A 22,581-nucleotide genomic window follows, 5' to 3' on the forward strand; every position below is an offset into this window, starting at 1 on the left:
TTTTTAACTGTTCAATAAAAAAAATAGTAACATGTTTAATTAACTTAATAATATATTGGAAATTTCATTTATAAGATTATAATTAATTTAATCAATAAGACAGACAAAATAGCATAATTACTATACATAAATTAAAAGTCAAATTAAGTTATTTCTAAAATAGAGACATTTATGACTAGTTGTAAAGTGAGATAAATTTGGACTAGTTCTTTACTCAACTAGCTAGTCTAATGTGATCTTAATACTACTGTAGTACACAAAAGGAATAAGAAAAGGAGGGGTGGAAGGAAGGCAAACATATGTGACTTGTTTTAATTCTTTCACTTTCGTGCCCAACTCATCAGTGATTGCTTCGTTGAATTACAATATTGTGAATCATTAGATTCGGTTGAATTAAGTGATGTTTACTTATTTGGAAAATGACACCTTAGATTTGTCCACCATATCTCATATTTGTAAAGATTAGTTTGTGCTTTTTATATTAATATTATTTGTGTATATTTTGTGAAAACAACTGTAGGAGAGCAGTATCGTTTATGGTTAAAGTTGGGGTATTTTTCTATTAGAGTTTAATGGATATGGATATGCCACGAGAGTGTAAAATTTTTGGCTTAAATATAATTTGTTCTTTTATTTTGATAGAATTATAATTTTGTTTATCTTATTTTAAAATTAAATATTTGATTTTTCTATATTAACAAAATTATAATTTTGATCCGATCATTAATTTTGCTTTTTTTCTTTCGTTTCTTATATTTTAATAACATATATTTTTTTTATGGTATCTTAAGTGAATATGTTAGAACTAGAGTTTAATTGGATAAAAATAAAAAACAGAAAAAATTGAGGATCAAGCTCAAAAGTTTTCTAAAATAGAAAAATCTAATATTTTTCTTTAAAAATAAAAGAATCAAATTTATGGATGAGATAAAATAAGAATACCAAAATTATATTTAAGTCAATAATTTTATACTCTTATTTAATCACAAATTATTATTGATAATTATGTTAAAATATATTTTTAGTCTTTATTATTTGGGTTAAAATAAATTTGATCTCTTGTATGTTTTAGAAAACTAAATATACTTCCCATGTAAAATAGGATAAATTAAAATTTGGTTCATATCTAATTCTTGATCCACGAATTTAATCCTTTATTTTTTTTTTAAAAACATACAATTTTGGTCTAATTATCAGTTTTGCATACATTTTTAAGTAATTCTTTTATTTTTTATGATATTTTAAGTGAATAGGTTAAGTTTATGATTCAATTGAATAATAATAAATAATAATAAATATGAAAAATGAATAATTAAACTAAAATTATAGATATTTTAAAATAAAAAAATAGAAATCATCAATAAAAATTAAAGAGCGACTAAAATTAACATTTATCTTACAAAATATGAGTAATTTTGCTCCTCCAAATGAACTTTTTGAGAGTAAAATGCTAGAAAAAGCTTTGGTGAGAAGGCAAAATTGATTAGTGGTGGTTGTGGGAAGAGGTTGAGGTTGAGGGGCATCCATAAAAGGAAGTGAAGGGTTGAAATTGAAATAATCGTGGGGGGACAGAGGGGGCGGAGTCACGTGGGGAACACATCGGAGTTCACGTGCAGGGGCATGCCATGTTGCGCCACGTGGTCCCATGATTGCCCCCGTGCGTGTCACTTTGTGTCTTCGTAACCAGACACGCAATCTCCCAATAATCATTGGATACTGTCGAAACTTTCCATCGCACGCTCCTCTTTTGCGCGTGCCTTTCACTCCCCTCAAACCTCCTCTTCTCCTCTTTTTATTCCTTTGCCTGCCCGCACCAATGCTTATTATTATGCTCTCTGCCAAAAATATCTATTGAAATTTTCTTTTGTTGAATTTAAATTAGATACTTAAAAATAAATAACTCTTTAATTTGACATCAATTCATCGTATTCGTATATCTTGTTATCCACAATCATATCATGGACTGTTATAAAATACGAACACAGATAAGCTGGCATGTGTGTAACCACACCCTACTCAAAAAATCCACGTCCAAATTTGATAAAAGGTGTGTTTGGATTTTCTATAAAAGCATATTTGAGAGTAAAGTTGATTATTTCTATAAAAAATATGTATGAAAGTAAAGTTTTTTCTTGAGACTTAGTTTTAGAAAAACCAAACTCGAAATAATTTTTTAAATTACAATCTAAATGTGCACGTAGAAGTTAGAACTAGCAGCAGTTTCAATTTTGACGTGAAAAATTAAATCTAGGATTTTATAAGTATAAATAAACACATGTGACATGTTTTTTTTAATTCGTAAAAATTAACTTCAAATATAATGAGATTTAAAACAACTCATATATATTATTTAATCAATTAAGCTGGAGTTTCTTATTAAGCATTGTTAAGCACATGTAATGTGTTGCACACTTAATTTTAGTTTAAATTTATAATAAAAAATTAAATTCTACCAAATATGTATTAATGAGAGAGATTCAAACTTATGATGTCTTTCTCTCATATTTTTCTTTTAATTATCAAACTAACTTTATAACTCGTTAATTATGAAAAGTTAACTAAGTTAATTGTGCAAAGATATTTAATTTTGTTCAAATCACTAAAATGATTCAATGGACGGAAGTTGGCCCCAAACTTCCATTGTGTTGTTTTTTTTTCAAGTTTGATATATGATTGATGTTGCAATCTGCATGTTCATGATATCATGATGTGGATTATTTTATGACTATTTATTATTATTCTAATTTCTAAATTACTATCCCATTGTGGTTTGTGATAGAATTAATGAATGGATGATTATGCGTGGAATGAGCTTGAAAATTTTGAAAATTTGGATTGATTTTGATGTTGGATGCCACCGCTATTTTTGCTATATATTGGTGGTTTGAAATGGTTGATGATTCTATATATCTCTCTTGAATGTTGGAAACTAATGGTTTAACATTGATTCTCAATTTTTATTGTGTTATGGTTTATGAGGGGAATAAGGATCAAATGAATGTGTTGTTTTGGTCTTAATTAAGAAAAATTGAAATTCTTGGCTTAGGACTTTGTTGAATGCCACGGCCATAGGGAGACTTGATAAATGTTGTTTATTTTGCCTATTTTGTGTTAAAGAGATTAAGGAGATGCTATAGTTAGTAGTGTTTTCTTAATTTTCTTAATTCATTACATTCTCCTCATCTGTTATATCACTATCAACCACCCTTGCTATTTACAACAGTTTTTGTACTGCAAGAACTCCCTACAAATAGTTCTAAAGGTTTCGTTTTAGTCAGTATCAGTATAAGAGTAAAAACGAAAGTAGCTCTTCATTTTCAACACCTATTCTCAAGAAATTCAGCAGTGCGGTCCTAACAAGCTTTGAATATCTAGAATCGATTCTAGCTAGTATACAAGTTCCATTTTGCCTATGCACTCCCGAATTATGCAGAAAAGATTATTAATCTCATGGTTTAATGTCACCAAGTTGAGAACAAAAGTCTTATTAAGTATTAGTCATATGTTCTATAGTGCAACCATATCATTACCTCACTAAGCCTTATATAATGAAACTTAGAAATATGCAAAAAAATGGTATTTAGCATCTTGATTCAGTACCATACGTTGATTACAGATAGATTCACTGAGCCCCTGTGGCTTTTGCTTACACTTCCTAATATCTAACCTTGCCATACTCATCCTAAATGACACCATGTGAGGCCTATAGTTCCATCTGTTTTAAAACTCACCATTATGAGGAAAACAAGTGATAACACCACAATTCATGAATATAAACCCACAAAGAAGTGTTTCCAAGACTTGCAATACCATAGTTCTTTGAGTTTCATTAATTGACTTCTCGTATGATCAATACGTTTCTACTTACTAGCTGCTATATAATTAACTCTTAATTATGCATAAAATGACTCTTTTGCTGTCACAAACCCGGCCATGGCTACAGACTTGTCAAGGCTAAATTATTAGTTCGCCTGTAATTCCCTCTGGGTTTGAACTAATAGTTTTTTTTTTTTTTTTTATTACAGTCCAGTACCTTTTCTACCATTAACTTCAACACTTTCTTTATGTTATCTTTATAAACCACACTACTAGAAATTCGCTTAATTCCTGCTGATTTTTTTACGAAAAGAATCCCCAGTTATTTGCTGGGGGGTTTTTATGCGGAAAAAAATCAGGAATTTAATGCGGATTTTGAGCAATCTATTACTCTGTTCTTCATGACTATAGCACATAAGCCAGAGAGCTTTAATTTCGTTAAGGTCTAGTCGTTAGTCAATCATCACGATTCAACCATACCTCACTCTTACCACAACGTGCATAACTAATAATTCTTTTTAATCTTTGTTCCACTGGGATTCGGTTGTTTAGCAGAAAATGGACCACATATTAGCTTCACTCTATCCGTAAAAATACACACAGCAAAATTTTATGTTTCCTAGTCTTCTATATGTTCATATGTATTAGGTAAGTGTTTTGTTACTACACTAGAAGTGCATCAAATCACAACGACAATCACCATCCACTTCTTTCTTTAAATCACTTTAGCTTCTCTATAAAAATAAAATAAAATAAAATAAAATAATGGACTATTAGTTTTTTTTCATGAATGACGTTTAATTTTTTTTGCTTAATTAAGTTTTTTATACTTGAAATATAGTTTGTTTTTAAAAAATTACATAACATTCATTTTTTTCATCCAAATACTTAAAAAAATTGTGTTTTATTTTATCGTCTGTTGTTAGTCCACATCCGTTAAATGATGACATGACAGACGGAGTGTCATATAATCACGCATAGTTACTAAACACGTAGACACAAACGTCCATGTCACTAATTATTATTTTGTTAATCTTTAAAAAAATGAAACCAAGTGGTAGATGAAGTTCATGTCGAAGCTCGCGAAGGTGCTGAGCTTGACGCCGTCGGGGTGGTTTGGGACCAACTTTTGTGATTGGAAGGGCGTGAAGTGCAACGCCAATCGAGTGACCACAATCAACATCGCTTCATAGTCGCTCGATGAAATGCTTACTGCGGATCTAAACTCATTCTCCCAACTCACCCCGCTTTCTCTCTCCAAAACAATGCACTCTTCGGCACATTGCCTTCACTCTCGAACCTCTCCATGTTCGAAAGCGTTTTCCTTAGTAGCAACAACTTCACCTCCATCCCTGATGGTTGCTTCCAGGGACTCACTAGTCTGCAAACCCTCAGCATGACCGATAGCATTAACCTCGCTCCATGGATGATTCCCGCCAACTTGATTGATAGCAACAACCTCACCGGTGGCTTACCCAAATCCTTTGTTGGATTTGCGATTTGGAATATGTGGCTCAACAATTAGAATGACTTCGGGTTTTCGGGTACCATTGAGGTGCTTGCTTCCATGACCCACTTGTCTCAAGTGTGGCTTCATTTTTTTTAAAAAAAAAACAAAAATTAATGACATGGACACTTGTGCCTATGTGTTTAGTGATTAGGTGTGATGATGTGACATTTATTCGTCACATTATCATTTAACGGATATAGACTAACGTTAAGTATTAAAATGAAATGCAATTTTTTTTTCAGATATCTATGTAAAAAAAAATGAACGTTAGGTAATTTTTTGAAAACAGATTATATTCTAGATATGAAAAAGTTAATTAAGCCATTTTTTTAAAGCTTGTAAAAAAATGAAAATATTAAAATTTCAAATTCATATTCCCATGAATAAATTTTTAAATCATGAAACACACTCTTAATCATACTTACAATCTTAGCATATTTTCATCACATATTCATAATATAATACCGTGTTTTTATTATCATAATACAATATTTTACATTTTCCTTCATGTGACAATTGCATTTCAAGGTACGTTCATCACCAACTTCATGTGACATTGAATCATTGACATAAACTTAGATTAGAAAATGAATGAACACACTTAAAGGAAAGAAATCATTGTCAAAAGTTGTGCTTTGTAATTAAGGTGTACAATATATAAAGTTAGTGATGAACATACCTTAAAACATAGTGTTACATGAAGGAAAAAACAAAATATTGTATAATAATGATGAAAATGCAATATTATATGAATAATATATGATAAAAATATTTTAAAATTAGGGTTTAAAGGATGATAAAGATAAGATGAAAATAAAATTTTAGATAGGATTTAAAGAATACTAATGATATAATGAAAATAAGATTAACAAACATGAGTATAAGATAAACGTTTAACATTTTTTCTAAAGTTTCTTGTCAATCATTTTAATTCTTAAGTGATATTTTATTAAAAAATATATACATATTCTGGAAGTATATCTCTAGCACTAAGAATCATAGTTCCAGAAATACATTTATAGAATAGGTATATGTAATTCCAGAAATACATTTGTGAAAAATAAAAGGGGTGTACTTCTTAAGGAAAGGGGTATAATGGATAATTGAGAGATAGAAAGAGGTGTACTTAGCAAATTCGGTGTAAATAGAAAGAGTAAAAAACGTAGCCCATTGGTCACTAGGCGCACTCCTCACTCATTCACTCAGCAGCCTGGCTTCCCTAGGGTTTTCTTCTCACTTTACGACCACTGCAGCGCCATCGCTTTTCGCGGCACCGCGACCCGCGCCACCTCTTCAGTCTTCATTCTTCTCACTTCACGAATCACGACCGAACCGTGAAAAACGTTCCCAGCCTCCCACCGTGCCACCTCTTCAGGTCTTCATTCTTCCTGCTTTTTGCAATTTAATGTTTCTTTTCCACTACTTTATTAGCTTTGAGGCTTTCTGTTTTGTACCGTTTGCTTACTTCTTAATTCAGACATTCTTGTTCTTAGCATCTGATTACCATATTTGTAGTTATGTCTTGTTTCTTTTCTTTTTGATGTAATGATTGTATAGTATTGGTTTAGTGCTAATTTAGCTGCATGATCAGAGTTTCACATGGTTAACTACCAGTTTATTCTCCGTTGACACCTGTGATTGTAGTTAATTAATTGCTACTTAATGTGCTATTTTTTTTACAATTTTAAATTTAGGTGTAAAAATGGGGTTATCTGCCAAGAAATCTAGAAAAAGAGGAAAAAGGGACAGTGATTCAGATGAATACGATAATATGGAGTATGAAGAGGTATTCATTGCTGCAAAATTTTAGATTTTTTAATTTGTTGTTTAATAATTATATAACGTTAGTGATTTCCTTATGAATTTTGATTAAGGGTTGTTTTCCTGATGTAGGTGGAGGATGATTACGATGATGATGGTGAGGAGGAGGATGAAGAGGAAGAACATGGAGAGGAAGTAACAGATGATGAAGATGGGACAGGAGAGCATGGTGAATGGAAGAATGATGAGATGGAACAGCTTGAGAAAGAATATAGAGATCTTCATCACCAGGAGCTGTGAGATTCCATTTAACATTTGATATATATTTAGTTTATATTGCATATGAAACGTTCAACTATATTGCTATATTCAACATTTCGGAATTATGTCACTAACAAGTTTCAGTGAAGTCTTTGTTTTTGGTTTAATGTACTTGTTTTACTAGTTGATTTTTAACCATTCCGAATGGCATTGTGTGATCCATGCAGCCAACTTCACATAGTGGGATAAGGGTTTATTGTTGTTGTACTTGTTTTACTAGTGTTATTTGTAATGAGCATTAAGTTTAATTTGTGTCAAAGATCAAATATATTTTGTTGTATCAAATATAATAATGAGAGACTAAAGTTTACTGCATATTTTAATCTTTTTATTTGCTGCTATTGTTAGGTAACCAAATGAATCAGGCTCTTGGAATAATGGATCATGATACAATTATTTTTAACTGAGATTGTCAGCTGTGGTTGTATTTATCTACCAAATCAACAACAATTGTCCCATTAGGATGTTTCTTATTATTATTAACCATTTTGTTCTTCAATGTGTTGTTGTATTGCTTACGAATAACATTGTCTTTTTTGACATAGAGTTCTCACATATGTTCATAAGCATTGCAAAATATCTGCAAGATATTGCTTTCCCAGTTATGTTAATGTGGAATGTTACAGACTTCTGAGGTCTCAAATTTAATTTTCTACCTTCAGAGATACTTTGAAGAACTTGAAGCATCATAAGGATGAAGATCTTCTTAAGGGTCAAGCTGTGAAAAGCCAGAAGGTGCAGTTTTATTGTTTGACCTGTACACTGGCTAATGTTTTTTTTTCTTCCCATTATGTTATAGGCTATTGTGTTCAGTTATTCTTTTGCCGTTAATTTAATTTTCTGTTTCTCCATTTGCTTTTCATTGTAGTATGTTGAAGAATGTTTATTAGTCCTTAATTCGTTCATAGATGTTTTCAGTTTTACCTATCACCTTTTCTTCAGTATCATTTTCATGGCTTCTGCTTTGAGTTTGTAATAAGTAATAACATAACCAAAATTTGTTTCACCTGAAGGCCCTCTGGTACAAAATTCTTGAGCTTAGATTCTTGCTTCAGAAGCCTTTCTCAAGCTCCAATAGGTTACCACAGGTATTTTCCTACCTCTGTTTTAATGTGATTTACTATTTTATCTTATCTGAATGTCATGGCTAAACATGGTAAAACTAAATTAAATTTTCTGCAGGAATCAATCAAGTCTTTGTTCTGTGAAACTGATGAGACAGTTAGAGTAGCATATTCAGATCTGATGACTTCATCCAAAGAGACTTTAGATTCTATATTGGAACTGCAAGAGGTGCGATTTTTGCCTGGAAACTTAAATAAAAAATAAGAGAATGAGAATTTTTTTTCAAGTCTGTTTCATATCCATGCTTTAGTGGACAAGGTGTGTTTGTGCTGAATGTTTCATTTCTATATTTCACCAACTCTTGTTATATGAAGTTTTATATTTTTTATACATACATATATGTGTGTGTGTGTGCGCGCGCATGTGTATATGAGAAGGGATCAAGTCACTCTAATGGGAGTAACTTGATCCCTCCTTTATATCTATCTATCTATCTATATAAATAATATATCTGACCACTGATTTCATAGTCACTGATCTTTTTCCTTGTTCCAGGCTCTCTTTGCTAAGAATCCATCAATTACCCAAGCCATAGTTGGTAAACTGGTTTCTCTATTGTTCTTATTTTTCTTTCTAGTTTCTTCCATGATTTATCTTGTGCTTGATTGATACCTTGTTTACTTTGATGCTTGTTGACATATCTTTGGAGTTGCTATTGAGGGTTGTGTAATAGCACATTTCTCGTAAGAAATTGTAAATTAGCATTTTAGTTGCTTTAGGAATATGGATTTTATTCAAGGGATTTTTGTTTTTTTTCTTTCTCTTTTTGATGTACCTGTTATGTGGACTGGGCTTCACTTTCATTTTAATATATTATGTTGTATGTACTTGAAACATATAGCAACTCACCCGTTTGGAAGACTTGCATCTGATGTTTGTCACCAAGTTCCTATTATAATCTTTAACCAACTTGGTTAATCAAGGTGAACACATTTGTGAATAAAAAAGTAGTCATCAAGCTGAAAATGGTTGGAAGAATTGAGAGAAGGAAAAGTTGGAAGTGGGGCATGATTCTGTCTTAAGTTGATAAGTTTTTTGGTGGGGAAGAAGTATACGGGTGCAAGAGTTATCTATCCGTAGTGGAGTCTTCCATTTGTTGTATTTTCCCCCCTTTCTTAGCCCTGATATCTTGTTTTACTGTGGTTGAAAGCATGTAGAGAAACATCTAACCAAACAAGAAGAGTCCACCACTTTTTCTTTTTTCATTTTAAGATATATATGCCCATATGCAAAATTATTGAAAATGTAATTACTGGAGTTGATAAAGTTGTGACACACTAACACTTTACAAAATGTTATCAAAGCCTTGAATGCTGGTTTTAGATGAGGTTGGTATAATAAATGTTTGGGGAATGGAGGACTGGCAAAGTATTCTTTCTGTAGGACTATAGTTGATTTTAGGTCAAACTGTGATAAGTTCTTTCTCTATCTTATGTTTCCCGATTTTCTGTTGGCACACCTGGTTACAAAACTCTCCATACTTGACTTTTCATCTCTAAGACAACCTTAGGAAAATCATTGCTTTATGTTGTTAATGTTAATATTCTAATGTGAATTTCAATATTGGTTGCAAATTTGCTTGAACCTTGAATATTGTTTCAAAGTAATGAACTTTTTCACCCTCTTCATAAAGGTTCAGAAGGTTCATCAAAAGATTTAGAAGTTTATAAGCATTTGGATGGCAATCTTGATCAGGAGTGGTCACAGATTTCACAGATGCACAAGAGGTATTTTCATAATCTTCTAAATGCAGTAGTATTCTGCTACACATTCATTTTCTCTATGAACATGTTGCAGCTTGAGACTTATAGGTTTTGTTTTATGAGCCTTTTCTTTGCATCAATAATGCTTGAAAGTTCTCAAATTATACATTTTTTGCTCTTAATCTACATTTCTATCTTAAATATGTTGTTATGTGACTCATTATGCATTTAATGCTATTCATGATTGTATCTTGCAGTATAACATCTTTCAGAGACAAGTCAATCAACAAATGGCAGCGGGTGACACAAGTGACTACTGGTGCTGCTGCCATTAAGGGCAAATTGCATGCTTTTAATCAGGTCAGGTTTTTTAACTGGTCTTGGGATTTTTCTTTTATGTGATAGGTGAGTATTTAATGCTAATTTTATTGCTCCATCACACAGGATATTAGCAATCAAGTCGCTGCTTATATGAGAGATCCCAGTAGACTAATCAAGCAGATGCGGGTGAGAAGATCAGATGTTAATATATTTTTATCTGTAAGTCATTCTCTTAATCTTTAGTTGTTTTATATTGTGCTGCATATTCCATATTTGGCTGAAACAGGCTTAAGGAGTATGTTAAGTTAAAAGCTGATTTATTTACCTTTGTCACTGTCTGCCACATGTCTCCAGGTTCCAGAGGTTGTTGGTGAACCTAAAGAAGCGGTAAGTCTTGTACAGTAGTATTTTCTGATTGTTGCTTCGTTATCACTTATGTGCAAGTTTCTTCATTATAGCATGTTGCTTAGCTGTGTATGTTTTTTGTTTTTTTTTTTTTTGTTTTTTGGGGGGGTGGGGGTGGGTGATCTTACAATTTGTGATTTACAATCTTAACCTCCCTTCACAATCCTAAGCAAATTCTTAATTTTGATTACCTTGCTCTGCAGGAAACATGTACTGATGGTGATCCTGAACTTCTGGATGACTCTGAATTTTATCAACAATTATTGAAAGAATTTTTTGAGACAGTTGATCCTTCATCATCTGGTAAACACTTTTCTATTTGGCTGATTATTTTTTTATAATAATATTTTCTTGCATTTAGGAGTGATATTTGGCATAGTTTTAAGTTGCATAAAGGCTTCAAAAGGCACACTGTCTTTAACAGGTCCAAATGGCTGATTTTAAGTTTAGCTGGACTCACCATCACGATGGTTTTGATATTGAACTTTCTATATGGTCTAGGTTTTGCACTTGTACTGTAGGGATCTCTATTAGCATTTCCCTGGGATATATAAAATATGAATGATTCATAATGCTTGCTGCTTCTGAAAACTGTGCCATTTATGCCAAGCTTGTGAGAATAGTAAAAAAAAAAGCACGAAGGTTCCCCTAAACAGCCAGTTGTAAATTTTCAGAGGCTGAAATTTACGTATGTTGCTTTCTCTAACCACAAAATAGTTCAGTTATCTCCCTAAAAATAATATTTAATTGCTTTCTTTAAGAGTGCAAGTCCATTTTTCTCATTTTCTACCAATTTATTTGTACAGAGAAAGCATTTTATGCTTTGAAGAGAATGCAACCAAAGAAAAGAAAAATTGTTGATCGTCGCGCCTCAAAAAGTCGGAAGATAAGGTATTGAAAGATTGCTATATTTTTTTTCTCTTTACCGTTGTATATATATCTTGCCGTAATTTATGAAATGAATAATTTTTTGAATGATTTGATGAAGGTATAATGTTCACGAAAAGATAGTAAATTTTATGGCCCCACTACCTGCCAATGTTCCTCCCATGGCTCCGAAGTTGTTTGAGAATCTGTTTGGATTGAAGACACAAAGATCATCTGCTGCAGCCTCATAATCATGTTGGCAGACAGAAATATTGGTCTCACAGTTTTGCCCTTACTCTTCATATGTTGTACACTAATTTGATTTCTACATGATGCTGATTATTGAGGAATTTGATATTTTTTCCTCATGAGACAATTTTGCTGTAAATCTATTCAGATGCCAATATAATAGATTATAGTTCTGAATTTGCTTCAACATTTCAGTTTTGAAATGCATGTTTGCTACCATATTTTGTTTTATAAAACCAGCCTCTTCCATGAATTGTTGGTTCGATATTCGTCGCATGCCAGAGTGAATTTGATGGTCAATTTTAAATTAAAAGTAATAAGTGAAGGGTTCGCACATTTTTTTCTTATATAAAAGAATCAGAGATCATCGTCATGGATGATTGAAAGTCCATTGATAGAACTCAAGAACAAAAAGGATTTTTCTTTTTGGTGTAAAATGGTGGGATTGAGAATTGAACCTAAAATATATTTTTAATACAAATTACCCAAATTGTTTACGTTATTATTGAGAAATAATTATTCTTTTATGAAATTTATTATTGAGAAATAATTATTCTTTTATGAAATTTATTATTATTGTAAATTGTAGAAAAAAAGCCTTTTGATGGTTGGTAAGAGTGAGCTCACTATTGATTTTGGGTCGATGGTGATTTTGAACATCGTGCTTTGGGTTAATCTGTTTTATAGCTGGGTGGGTTTTGTTCCAAGATCAATTTTGTAGTGACATTTGAATATAAAATTTATGATTAAGTTAATATAAACATTTTATTTATATTTAACGGTTTAAAATAAATTTTATTAAAACCTAAAATAAACGGCCCTGGACTCCAGGTTATCTTTTTAACCTTACCTTTGGGCTTCGCAATGAGGCTTGGATGCCATTAGAAGGTTATTAGGTCAAGGAGGGTTGTCAAATGCTCTAAGAATTATATTAAATTTGTGCCTATTTTAAAGAAATTGTTTTAACCATTTTCTGATTACTAAATGAATTAAGTTTGGAATGCTTTTTATGTTTTTGATATGTCAAGTACGTTGCCATGCATAATAATATCCTCGAGATGTGAGTATTTTCTTGAAAAAACATTGGTCTCTTAATAAAATGATTATTAATTTTGCTTTAGGGAATGATGCTTAGTAAGAAACATGTATGTTCTGTTTATGTGAAATTGATGATGTTTCCTGTGAAAGCCAATCGGTCTTTCATAGGAAAGATGCAGGACATTGCTAACTTAGATGTCGACTAACTTGCTTATGATCACATATTATTCTATGTGTATTTGCACTTGCACATATATAATTGTCATCATGTCAATGAAATTATTTGTTATGTGGACTTTACTAAATTAGATGATGACTACTTTGCTTATGATTCTTATGTAATGGTTTTGTGATTAAGATGACCCTTTCTTGTAGTGATGATTATCAAATTTGTTAGTACCCACAAAACTGTTATTCAACTTGAGAGTCATTTTCAAAATGATTTTTTTTTTTAAAAAAATATGTTAATTAGAATTGTCCAATTGTAAGAATGTTAGAAGTTTCTAATTTCAAGTTATTTTTCCACTTATAGAATTGGTTTTATAAGAACAAGTTGAATGGATAATATTTTATTTTTCCTATGAGCCAGTATAATTTTATGATTCATTATGGGTGGAAATATCATACACGTTATTCTCTCTCTCTCTCTCTCTCTCTCTCTCTCTCTCTCTCTATATATATATATATATATATATATATATATATATATATATATATATATATATATATATAAGAAACAATGGGTCACCAAACATTTGGACGGCCAAGAAATGGCAGCTTATAACCTCAAATGCATAAAACTAATACAGCAACCTTTGGGCATTTCCACTGGCCATATCTTCACAACCGACTCTAACCTTATGGATTATGAATTTCAAAATTTCAAAGAATTTAAAATATCTACAATTTGAATTGCTTTGATTTTAATTTCTTTCATTTTTTAAATATTTTGTTTAGATAAATCAATTCAAATTTCTTCCATTTTAAATTCTTTGTTTGGATAGGGCAATTCAATTTCCTCCGTATGCAAAATTTCAATTTTATATTTTAAATAGATGAAATTTTAATATTAAAATTTATAGAAAATAAACACAATCTAATTTTGAAATATTAATTAAAAAATATTTTCAATTTTTAATAATTTATAAATACAAAATATTGATAATTTTAACTAGGGTTGTTTTGCCTAACCACAACCAGTGATGTTCTTAAACCGGCATCAACCAAGACTATTTTTCGGTCGACATCAAATATGATTTTTTTTTGTCAAAGTATGACGAGAATATTTGTCAGCTGACATCAATTGGGGCTATTTTTTGGCTAACGTTGGTTGAGTTTATTTTTCAGCTAATGTTGCCTAGGTTTTTTTACCAACGCCGGCTAGGGTTTGTTTGGCTGACACCGGTTAGGGTCTTTTCGAACAACATTGATCAAGACAATTTTTAGCCAACGTCGGCCTAAAAAATCCTAGCAGGCGTTGACAGAAAAATCTACCCAATATCAACTAAAAAATAGCTTGGTCGATGCCGACTAATAGAACCTACCCAATGTCAGCTGAAAAACATCATTGGTCAATGTTGGCCGAAAAATCCCAAATTGAAGTTGGCTAAAAAATAGTCCTAACTAATGTCGGACAAAAAACCCTACCCAACATCGGCTATAAAATAGCCTTGGTTGATGTTGGCTAAAAAATAACTCTGACCGATGTTGATCGAAAAAACTCTAGTGGATGTCAATTGTAAGAACCTAGTCGATGTCAACTAAAAATAGTCATGTCCGATGTCGGTAAAAAATACCTAGCTGGTGTTAGCAGAAAAAACCCTAGTCAACATCAACCAAAAAACCTAGCTAATGTGGTTAAGAAATAGCTATGACTGATGTTAGCCAGAAAACCCTAGTCGATGTCAGCAAAAAAATCCTAACCGATGTCGGCTAAGAAAATCTAGTTGACATAAGCCAAAACACCCTAGTTAATATTGGCTAAAAAAATAACCCTAGCCGATATTGACTAAAAAATAGCTTTGGCTGAAAAAACCTAGCCGACGTCGACTGAAAAACCCTAACAGGTGTCTACTCAAAAGTTAGTCATGACCGATGTCAGTAGAAAAAATCTAGTCAATGTCGACCAAAAAAATCACTGGTCAACATCAACTGAAAAAACTTGGATGACAACGAAAAAAAAAATCCTTGGCCGACGTTAGCGAAAATTTCCCATGACTGACGTCAGTGAGAAAATAACCCTAACCAACATCATCTAAAAAAAATCCTAGTCGATATTGGCAAAAAATAACTTTGGTTGACATCATACAAAAAAATTCTGACCAAAAAAACCTCAGCCAATATCAGTGAAAAATAACTTATATCGATATAGACATAAAAATTTTGGTCACCCATAGTTGTGAGTGTTGAACGAGAAAGACTCCTGAGCAAGAATGTGAGTTAGAGTGAACATCTCCAAAAAAAGAATTTCAATTCTATATTTTTTTAGAGAATTTGAAATCCCGCTGTTTTAGTCAATCAATATGATTCATAAAAAAAAAATCAAAAATTTAATTTCATTTCAAATACTCTATCCAAACAAGCTATTTTATCATGAATCATTTTAAATTTCTTAAAAAAATGAATTCCCCTCTTAAATTGCTCCATCTAAAAACATTATAAAAATAATATTTGAGAGTAATTCAGACTATGTTTTGAAGAGTAACTCCATTTTTTTTTTTACTTTAGTGATACTTACAATTTTTTTCCAAGTGATTCGTTAAATAATGAATTGAAATATTAAGTGCATAATCTATTTAAGAAATATTTTAAAATTATTAAATTGAAGTTAAAGTTTAGTTAAATTACTTTGATGATAAAAAGATCTGATTTTATAAGAAAGTTCGGATTTAATAATTTTAGATGGAGTTGCTCTTAAATAGAGAGCAATGCATTGGATTTTGAACCGTTGGAAGGCAACTATATACAAAATTATAAATTTAACAATATTCTTTCGCTTAGAGATTGCAAGTTTAGTAAGAGTTAAGGAGTATATGACTTTAAATTGAAAGTAAAGATGAGAGAATATGTCATATTACTAATGTTTAAATTTAAATATTTTGGATAATTTGTGTTGGATCTTAGTTTTGAATCTTATTATCGCTATTATACATTTTTTTATATCTTGGATCAATAATACAAAATGATGAAAGAGTTATAACGAACATACATAAAATATAAGGTAGGGTGACTGAAACGGAAAGACAATAAAATGTTATTTTGATCATAAAATACTTATCAAACTAAAATGTAAATTTTATCATACAATTTTAGAACTAACAATATTAGGAATCGAAAATAAGTACTAGGAGTTTATTATAACTCATGTATTTTACTGAATCAACTTAACTAAACTCTTTTGTATAATTAATTAAGGTAATTTGAATATAAAAAAAAATACTAGAAGAATTAATAGAAAAATTAAATTGCATGATTTTTAATCCAGAAAAAAAGAGAACTCAACAAAAGAAAACTAAGAAAGAATTGAGAAAAGTTGTTAAAAGCTTAAGGTATCTCATTATAGATAATATATCTAAAATTTAATCTTTAACAAAATCAAATAACGTTGTTGTAGTTGTCTCCAGCTTAGATATTTTTTTGGCCGTGCCACAACATACTTTTCTTGTCTGTTTTTCTAGCTAGCCACACCTTCTGGGCACCATCTGCACATTTTTTCTCCTTATTCTATGGCTGAAAGGGGTAACACTGTTAAATTATTTGAAAGAGGTTTTATACAAGTCACATCACTCGTGTAGTACAAATCAAAATGTATCACGCCATGCATGTAAATGTGAATAATTAATGTGTTTATGTTTATATGCAACCATCGCTAATTGGTCAAATTAAACTTACATGAACTTTTCAGATGCAGACATACAAAGAGAAATTTAATATAAAAGAAGCACGATCTTTGGGACATTAGCCTTAGATCTTATTTATTCTTACTTTATACTTTAGCCAATGGGAGTACACATATTTAAACGAGAAAAGTAAGAAAAATTAGGCTAAATGACATGTCACGGTCAATAAACATTTGAATAGGTTAGTGATAAAAATTAGGCCAAATGAAATGACATGAGGGAAAAAATCTTTGTATATAATTTGTAGAGGTCAAGAAGAGTAGTGGAAGACAGTTAAGTAATGGGAGACACAAATTTATTAAATTTGTTTGTTCCAGAAAAATATTTTTATTTTTATAAATAATTATAAAAGATTACCTTATTTTCATTTTATTTACTGCTTAAAATAAAACTACACAACCACTATGTAGTTATGTACTACGTAATATTTAGGCATTCAAAAGGTATCCTTTCGACCATGTATATACTTTAGGGACAAGTTTATGAGATTTATCCCTGTTAATAGCACTCTTTGCATTCACATATAGGAAACCTATGAATGTGTGTGTGTGTTTATACCTATTATGATATTCTTCGTCGGAATATTAATTAGTGCCATTTTTGCTGCCCAGATTTTCTAACCACATTATTCTTAGGCCGGATGATCTAAAGCATAGAAAAATGCCACTTTTTGAACACGCCACAACACTTGTATTAAACAACCGCGGCAAAAATAAAAATCTTAGTTTCACTCTATTAAATGGGAACATGAATATCTAATTATACACGCAGCCTTTGCCAATTGGGCAAGTGAAACTTCCATGCAATGAGAAATTAATATAAAATAAGTACTAATAATCTATAGTACGTCAAGTAGCTAGATGTTAGTGAGAGTGAGACTACATGGCATGCTGTACATGTCATCCAACTCCAAAATTCAAGACTTAAGAATTCGACCATAATTAAATGAAGAGAGTTTTTCGTATAGATTCAGTCGAATTAAGTCATGCTTATCTCTGTCAAAAAAAAAAAAAGCCACGCTTATACTACAATGACGTCCACGTTTACCTTAAAATTATTTTCAATAACCTTGCACAGTCAGAATAAGAAATAACTTTTTTATAATTACTAAAATAACTTTTCTGGAAATTTATCATCTGGTGTTGTAAGAGCTTCAATGCATGATTTTCAGATGATGAAAAATTCTCTATTGTCATCCGCCCTCCCAAAGCTGATACCAACAAGGACGTGGTCCGGAACATTTTCTCTCTCTCTCTTTTTTTTGTGTGGCAGCGGGGGCGGCGGCATTAGCGGCGACGATCATGTTATTAGCGACAACGGTAGTCATGACGACAATCATGATGTTGATGGTAGCATTAACGATGACAATATTCATGTTGATAATAACGACTCACCATCATGATGATAGTTGCGATGACGGTCATGACAATAATGATATTTATAATGATGATGATGATATGTTTAAAATATCTTAGGACGTCATAAATTAATTTTTAAGATATTTGATTTTTTATCATAAAATCTTGTAAAGATTTTATGATAAAATGAAGATTTAATTTGAATTTAAAATGTTTTAACCTTAATTTTTTAATCTAACGATTGAGATTAATCATTCTAATTTTCATATAAGATAGTTATTCTCATGTGATATGTCCTCCTTCAATATATAATAGTAACCTTTTTGCATGAAAATATATATTATTAAATTAATAATTTTCACAATAAAAAATAACTATTTCTACTCTAGGTAATTTAATTAATTATATATTTTTAAGTTAAATTTAAATATTTTATTACTCTTGTTAATTGTTCGGGTGGTTAACAAGTGTACCGATTCGCACAATTATATATAAAATGGTAAGATCGCGTATCGTATCCACATGAAATTTGTTTCACCTAAACTATGTATATTCAATATGTAAACACTTTCAAAGTTTGAAATAAAACAAATATTGAGTTCTGCACTATTAAACTAATTTAACAAGAACAAAATATTCAAAGCTACAAAAGGTGACAACTATCAAGTTAAAAGCGTTGGGGAGTGTCCTACTGAATTTCTCTTGTTGTATAAAATATGTTTTTCTCTATTTAACGTTATCCTAGTGTTCTTACACTGAGAAATTACTCAAACCATGATTCCTCACATGAATGAGCCTAACTCTCTTAGCCTTCGCTCTTGATTCTTCAACAAACTTGTTTTAAAAGAGTTACACTAAGCTTACAGTGTAAAATATATTAGATAACTGCACTCCATTCCTAGACATACAAATTTTTAGCTTGCTCTATCAAGTTCTAAGGTTTTAAAACATTTTCCAATACTAAAAAGCCTAACTGCACATACAACTGAGTGATCAAGCCACAAACATGTAAAATAAGCATAGATAGAAGCAAAGAACACAAAAAAATAACATTAAATAGATAGTAAGAGTATTACATCAAAAGTTTCAGTAGTAACTCCCCAACAAAGAGGTTTTAGCCTTCCATTACAAACAAAACTTCAAAATACAAGAAGAAAACTATTTTTGGTTAAGGAAAAATGGAAGAAAATGATGGAGAATGTCTTCTCCAGCCTCTTAACCCTAAATCTCTATATTTTTCACGAAGTCAAACTCTCTTTGTTGCTCTCAACCAATTGTCTTTTCATTTCCGTCAACTTCAGTGTTTTAAAGGCTCTTGGACTTCTCAGCTTCCGAAGGCTCACTCATGGAACATGTCTCGCTGAGCGAGAGTAAGTGAAATTCCGCTAAGTGAGTTTGGGCCCGCTAAGCGCGAGAAGAGACAACGTCCTCACTAGGCGGGCTAGCTGCGTGTTGGATGCCTCGCTAAGTGAGTCATCAGCAGCTTTTACCTTCTCTTCTTTAGCCTGAAACTGAGTTGGATTCAACATTAGGTCACAAAAATGAAGTTTCTACCCTATAAAATCACACAATAAAGAAAATATGTACAATTTCTACAAAAAAGAACCATAAATTGGAGGCACATTGCTAAATCCTTATAAATTTTCAATACTAAACTAACTTATGAATAACAACTAACATTAATGAATAAGAATAATTATATTAGATATAATTTAAATTTTCAAATGCATGTCTCCTTTTTTAGTTTAATCTTCCCATTACTTATGCTCTATCATTCTTTCTTCCTTATTTTGTTGTCGCTATTAACTTTATTAAAGTCAACTATATTTTTCTATAGTTTTTTGTCTCCTTGCTTGGTTTCCAAGTTTGGCATCTTTACCTCATTCTCATGAACTTATTTTGTATTGAAAGTTGAATCCACAAGTCAATAGCAAGTTAAAAATTAATTTCTTTTTAATATCTATTCTATAATATTGTGCTTGTGACAAATGACTTATCGATTTTTTTTTATCAAGAGGGGTATTTTTTTTCTCACATTTTTTCAATTGGGGTCACTTTTAAATAATTTTCCAAAGGGATAAGTCATAACAGACATTATCACCTCTAAGTTAGAAGTTATACGACCTTTTATGACTTTTTTAAAACTGAAGTCATAAATAATTTTACGACTTCGTTTAATTTTTTTATGACTTTAAAGTTGTAATCTATTTTTTTTTTGCTTTTATAACTTCAAAGTCGTAAAAGCTTTTTTTTTTCCTAAAAAAACATTAAAATTGTTTTCATAAAATTTTTGTTTTTTTTATAAAAGTTTTAAATTTTTTACAGTTATATTTTTTGTTTTCTAATTTTTTAAAATTGTAAAAAAATTTATTTATTTAATTGTCAAATAAATAATTTTAATATTACCTGTTAATACTTTTATTTAATATGGTGTATATTTTTATGATTTTATTTTATGTGTTATATATATTTTTTAATATTTTATTTTTTAAAATATATTATATTATTTTAATATTTTTTTATTTAAAATTTAGTTAATCTATTAATAAAAATACATGCTAAAATTAAAAACAAAATAATACATTAATATAAAATAATACAAGTTAAAGAAAAACATAAAAAATAAAAACTATATTAGTAATCTACTTGTGTGTATGAATAATTAGTACGATTATGTCCTTCACTCCTATACAATGATAATTTCTTAGACCTATTTAAAATTGATTCGTTTATCTCATTATGTATTCGAGTAGTGACTGACTTTCCTAACATTTGTCGTTGTTTCGAAGGATCATCATACAAATTGTGGACATCACACATCATTTTATATTAATGTATTATTTTGTTTAATTTTGTTAAATTAATAATTTTCACAATAAAAAATAACTATTTCTACACTAGGTAGTTTAATTAATTATATATTTAAAAGTTAAATTTAAATATTTTACTATTCTTGTTAATGAATAAGAATAATTATATTAGATATAATTTAAATTTTCAAATGTATGTCTCGTTTTAAGTAAGTAAGTTAATTATTGTAAGTAAGTAAGTATTAAGTTTGTTCGTGTAAAGATTAATTTATAGCATGAAGAATCTCGGGACTGAGACCCGAAAAAAAATCTCTAATGCTTAAGTTAAATTCCAATTGACAGTGTATTTTATTCAAAGGCAAGCAAATCAAATCAAATTAATTTGATTTGATTGTCTCTGAATTAAATTTCAAGTTGATATACATATAAATACCGTCTTGATTCGTAAATTAAATTATCTATAATGTGATGTTCTTGCAAGAGAGTCGAGAATTTTTTTTGCGCTTCCGTGTGTTTAATTTCATTGTTACTTGTATAAATCTTTGATTATGAATGAAATGACATAAGTTATTTTGTCTAAAAAAGTTAAATATTAATAATTACATATTGGCAGTAAAAATTTATTAATATAAAAACCTCCAAAATCCTAATTGTATTGTTAATGTACGTTATACATATTCCGATGTTGTGCTGTTCCTGAATTTCAATAAGCCTGTGCAGTTGATGCCATATGGCCGAAGATAGCCAGCTCAAACAGATTACTCAAACGAACTTAAAAGGTATTGACAACTATCGTTAATTAAAGATGGTTATATATAGTAAATTTGTTTACATTAAAAATAATATTTTAGGATAATTTCTAATGAATTAATAATATAAAAAATCTTTACACAGTTAATATGTGAAAATTAAATTATTAGTAGGATGCATTTGAATAAACCATTTAATAAATGTTTATCATATAAGTTTTTAATTTTTCTATAATAAAAAATAATTAAATTATTTTTATATAAATTATAAAAGTTCTTTTCATAAGATCAACAAATTAGCTCAGGAAAGAGGATCATCTAACCAAGCTGACTCTGTCATTCATCTTGAACAATTCAACAGTGTGAAGTTAATGGCTGAATACTTTTTTTATATATAAAAAAATAGCGAATTTAATGTATCGATATGGTGCTACATGACTGCCGTGTACTGACAAACATATTGGACAAATATGCATTCTATACTGTCAGCTTTCGATATTTAATTTTTGGCTATAAGTATATATAGTAGAAATAAAAGTAGTTTTTGTCATTGATTAACCTAGCATAGCGTCTTTATATATATATATATATATATTAATTATTTCAATTTTTAATTATAAGATGTAATTGATTAATTTAGATTTACTAT

General features: G+C 30.2%; 1 protein-coding gene across 1 annotated transcript; it reads left to right on the plus strand.

Annotated features, from left to right (window-relative positions):
- Window positions 1–6,508: 6,508 nt before the first annotated feature.
- On the plus strand, window positions 6,509–12,331 carry LOC114394417 (protein AATF-like). Its single transcript, XM_028355989.1, has 14 exons — window positions 6,509–6,701; window positions 7,021–7,112; window positions 7,220–7,383; window positions 8,071–8,143; window positions 8,422–8,496; window positions 8,591–8,701; window positions 9,029–9,071; window positions 10,167–10,260; window positions 10,494–10,596; window positions 10,681–10,776; window positions 10,912–10,944; window positions 11,166–11,265; window positions 11,769–11,853; window positions 11,951–12,331. The coding sequence occupies exons 2-14, from the start codon at window positions 7,029–7,031 to the stop codon at window positions 12,078–12,080; spliced, it is 1,191 nt and encodes a 396-aa protein (XP_028211790.1). The 5' UTR covers window positions 6,509–6,701; window positions 7,021–7,028; the 3' UTR covers window positions 12,081–12,331.
- Window positions 12,332–22,581: the final 10,250 nt, after the last annotated feature.

Source organism: Glycine soja, chromosome 18, assembly GCF_004193775.1.
Source record: "Glycine soja cultivar W05 chromosome 18, ASM419377v2, whole genome shotgun sequence".
NCBI classification, from domain to species: Eukaryota; Viridiplantae; Streptophyta; class Magnoliopsida; order Fabales; family Fabaceae; genus Glycine; species Glycine soja.

Bases quoted from the DNA above. Each gene is read 5' to 3' on its own strand.
- LOC114394417 (XM_028355989.1), top strand. From the start codon at position 7,029: ATGGGGTTATCTGCCAAGAAATCTAGAAAAAGAGGAAAAAGGGACAGT. The intron at 8,144-8,421 runs GTGCAGTTTTAT...TTTCACCTGAAG, and splicing joins AAGCTGTGAAAAGCCAGAAG to GCCCTCTGGTACAAAATTCT. The intron at 10,945-11,165 runs GTAAGTCTTGTA...CTTGCTCTGCAG, and splicing joins TTGGTGAACCTAAAGAAGCG to GAAACATGTACTGATGGTGA.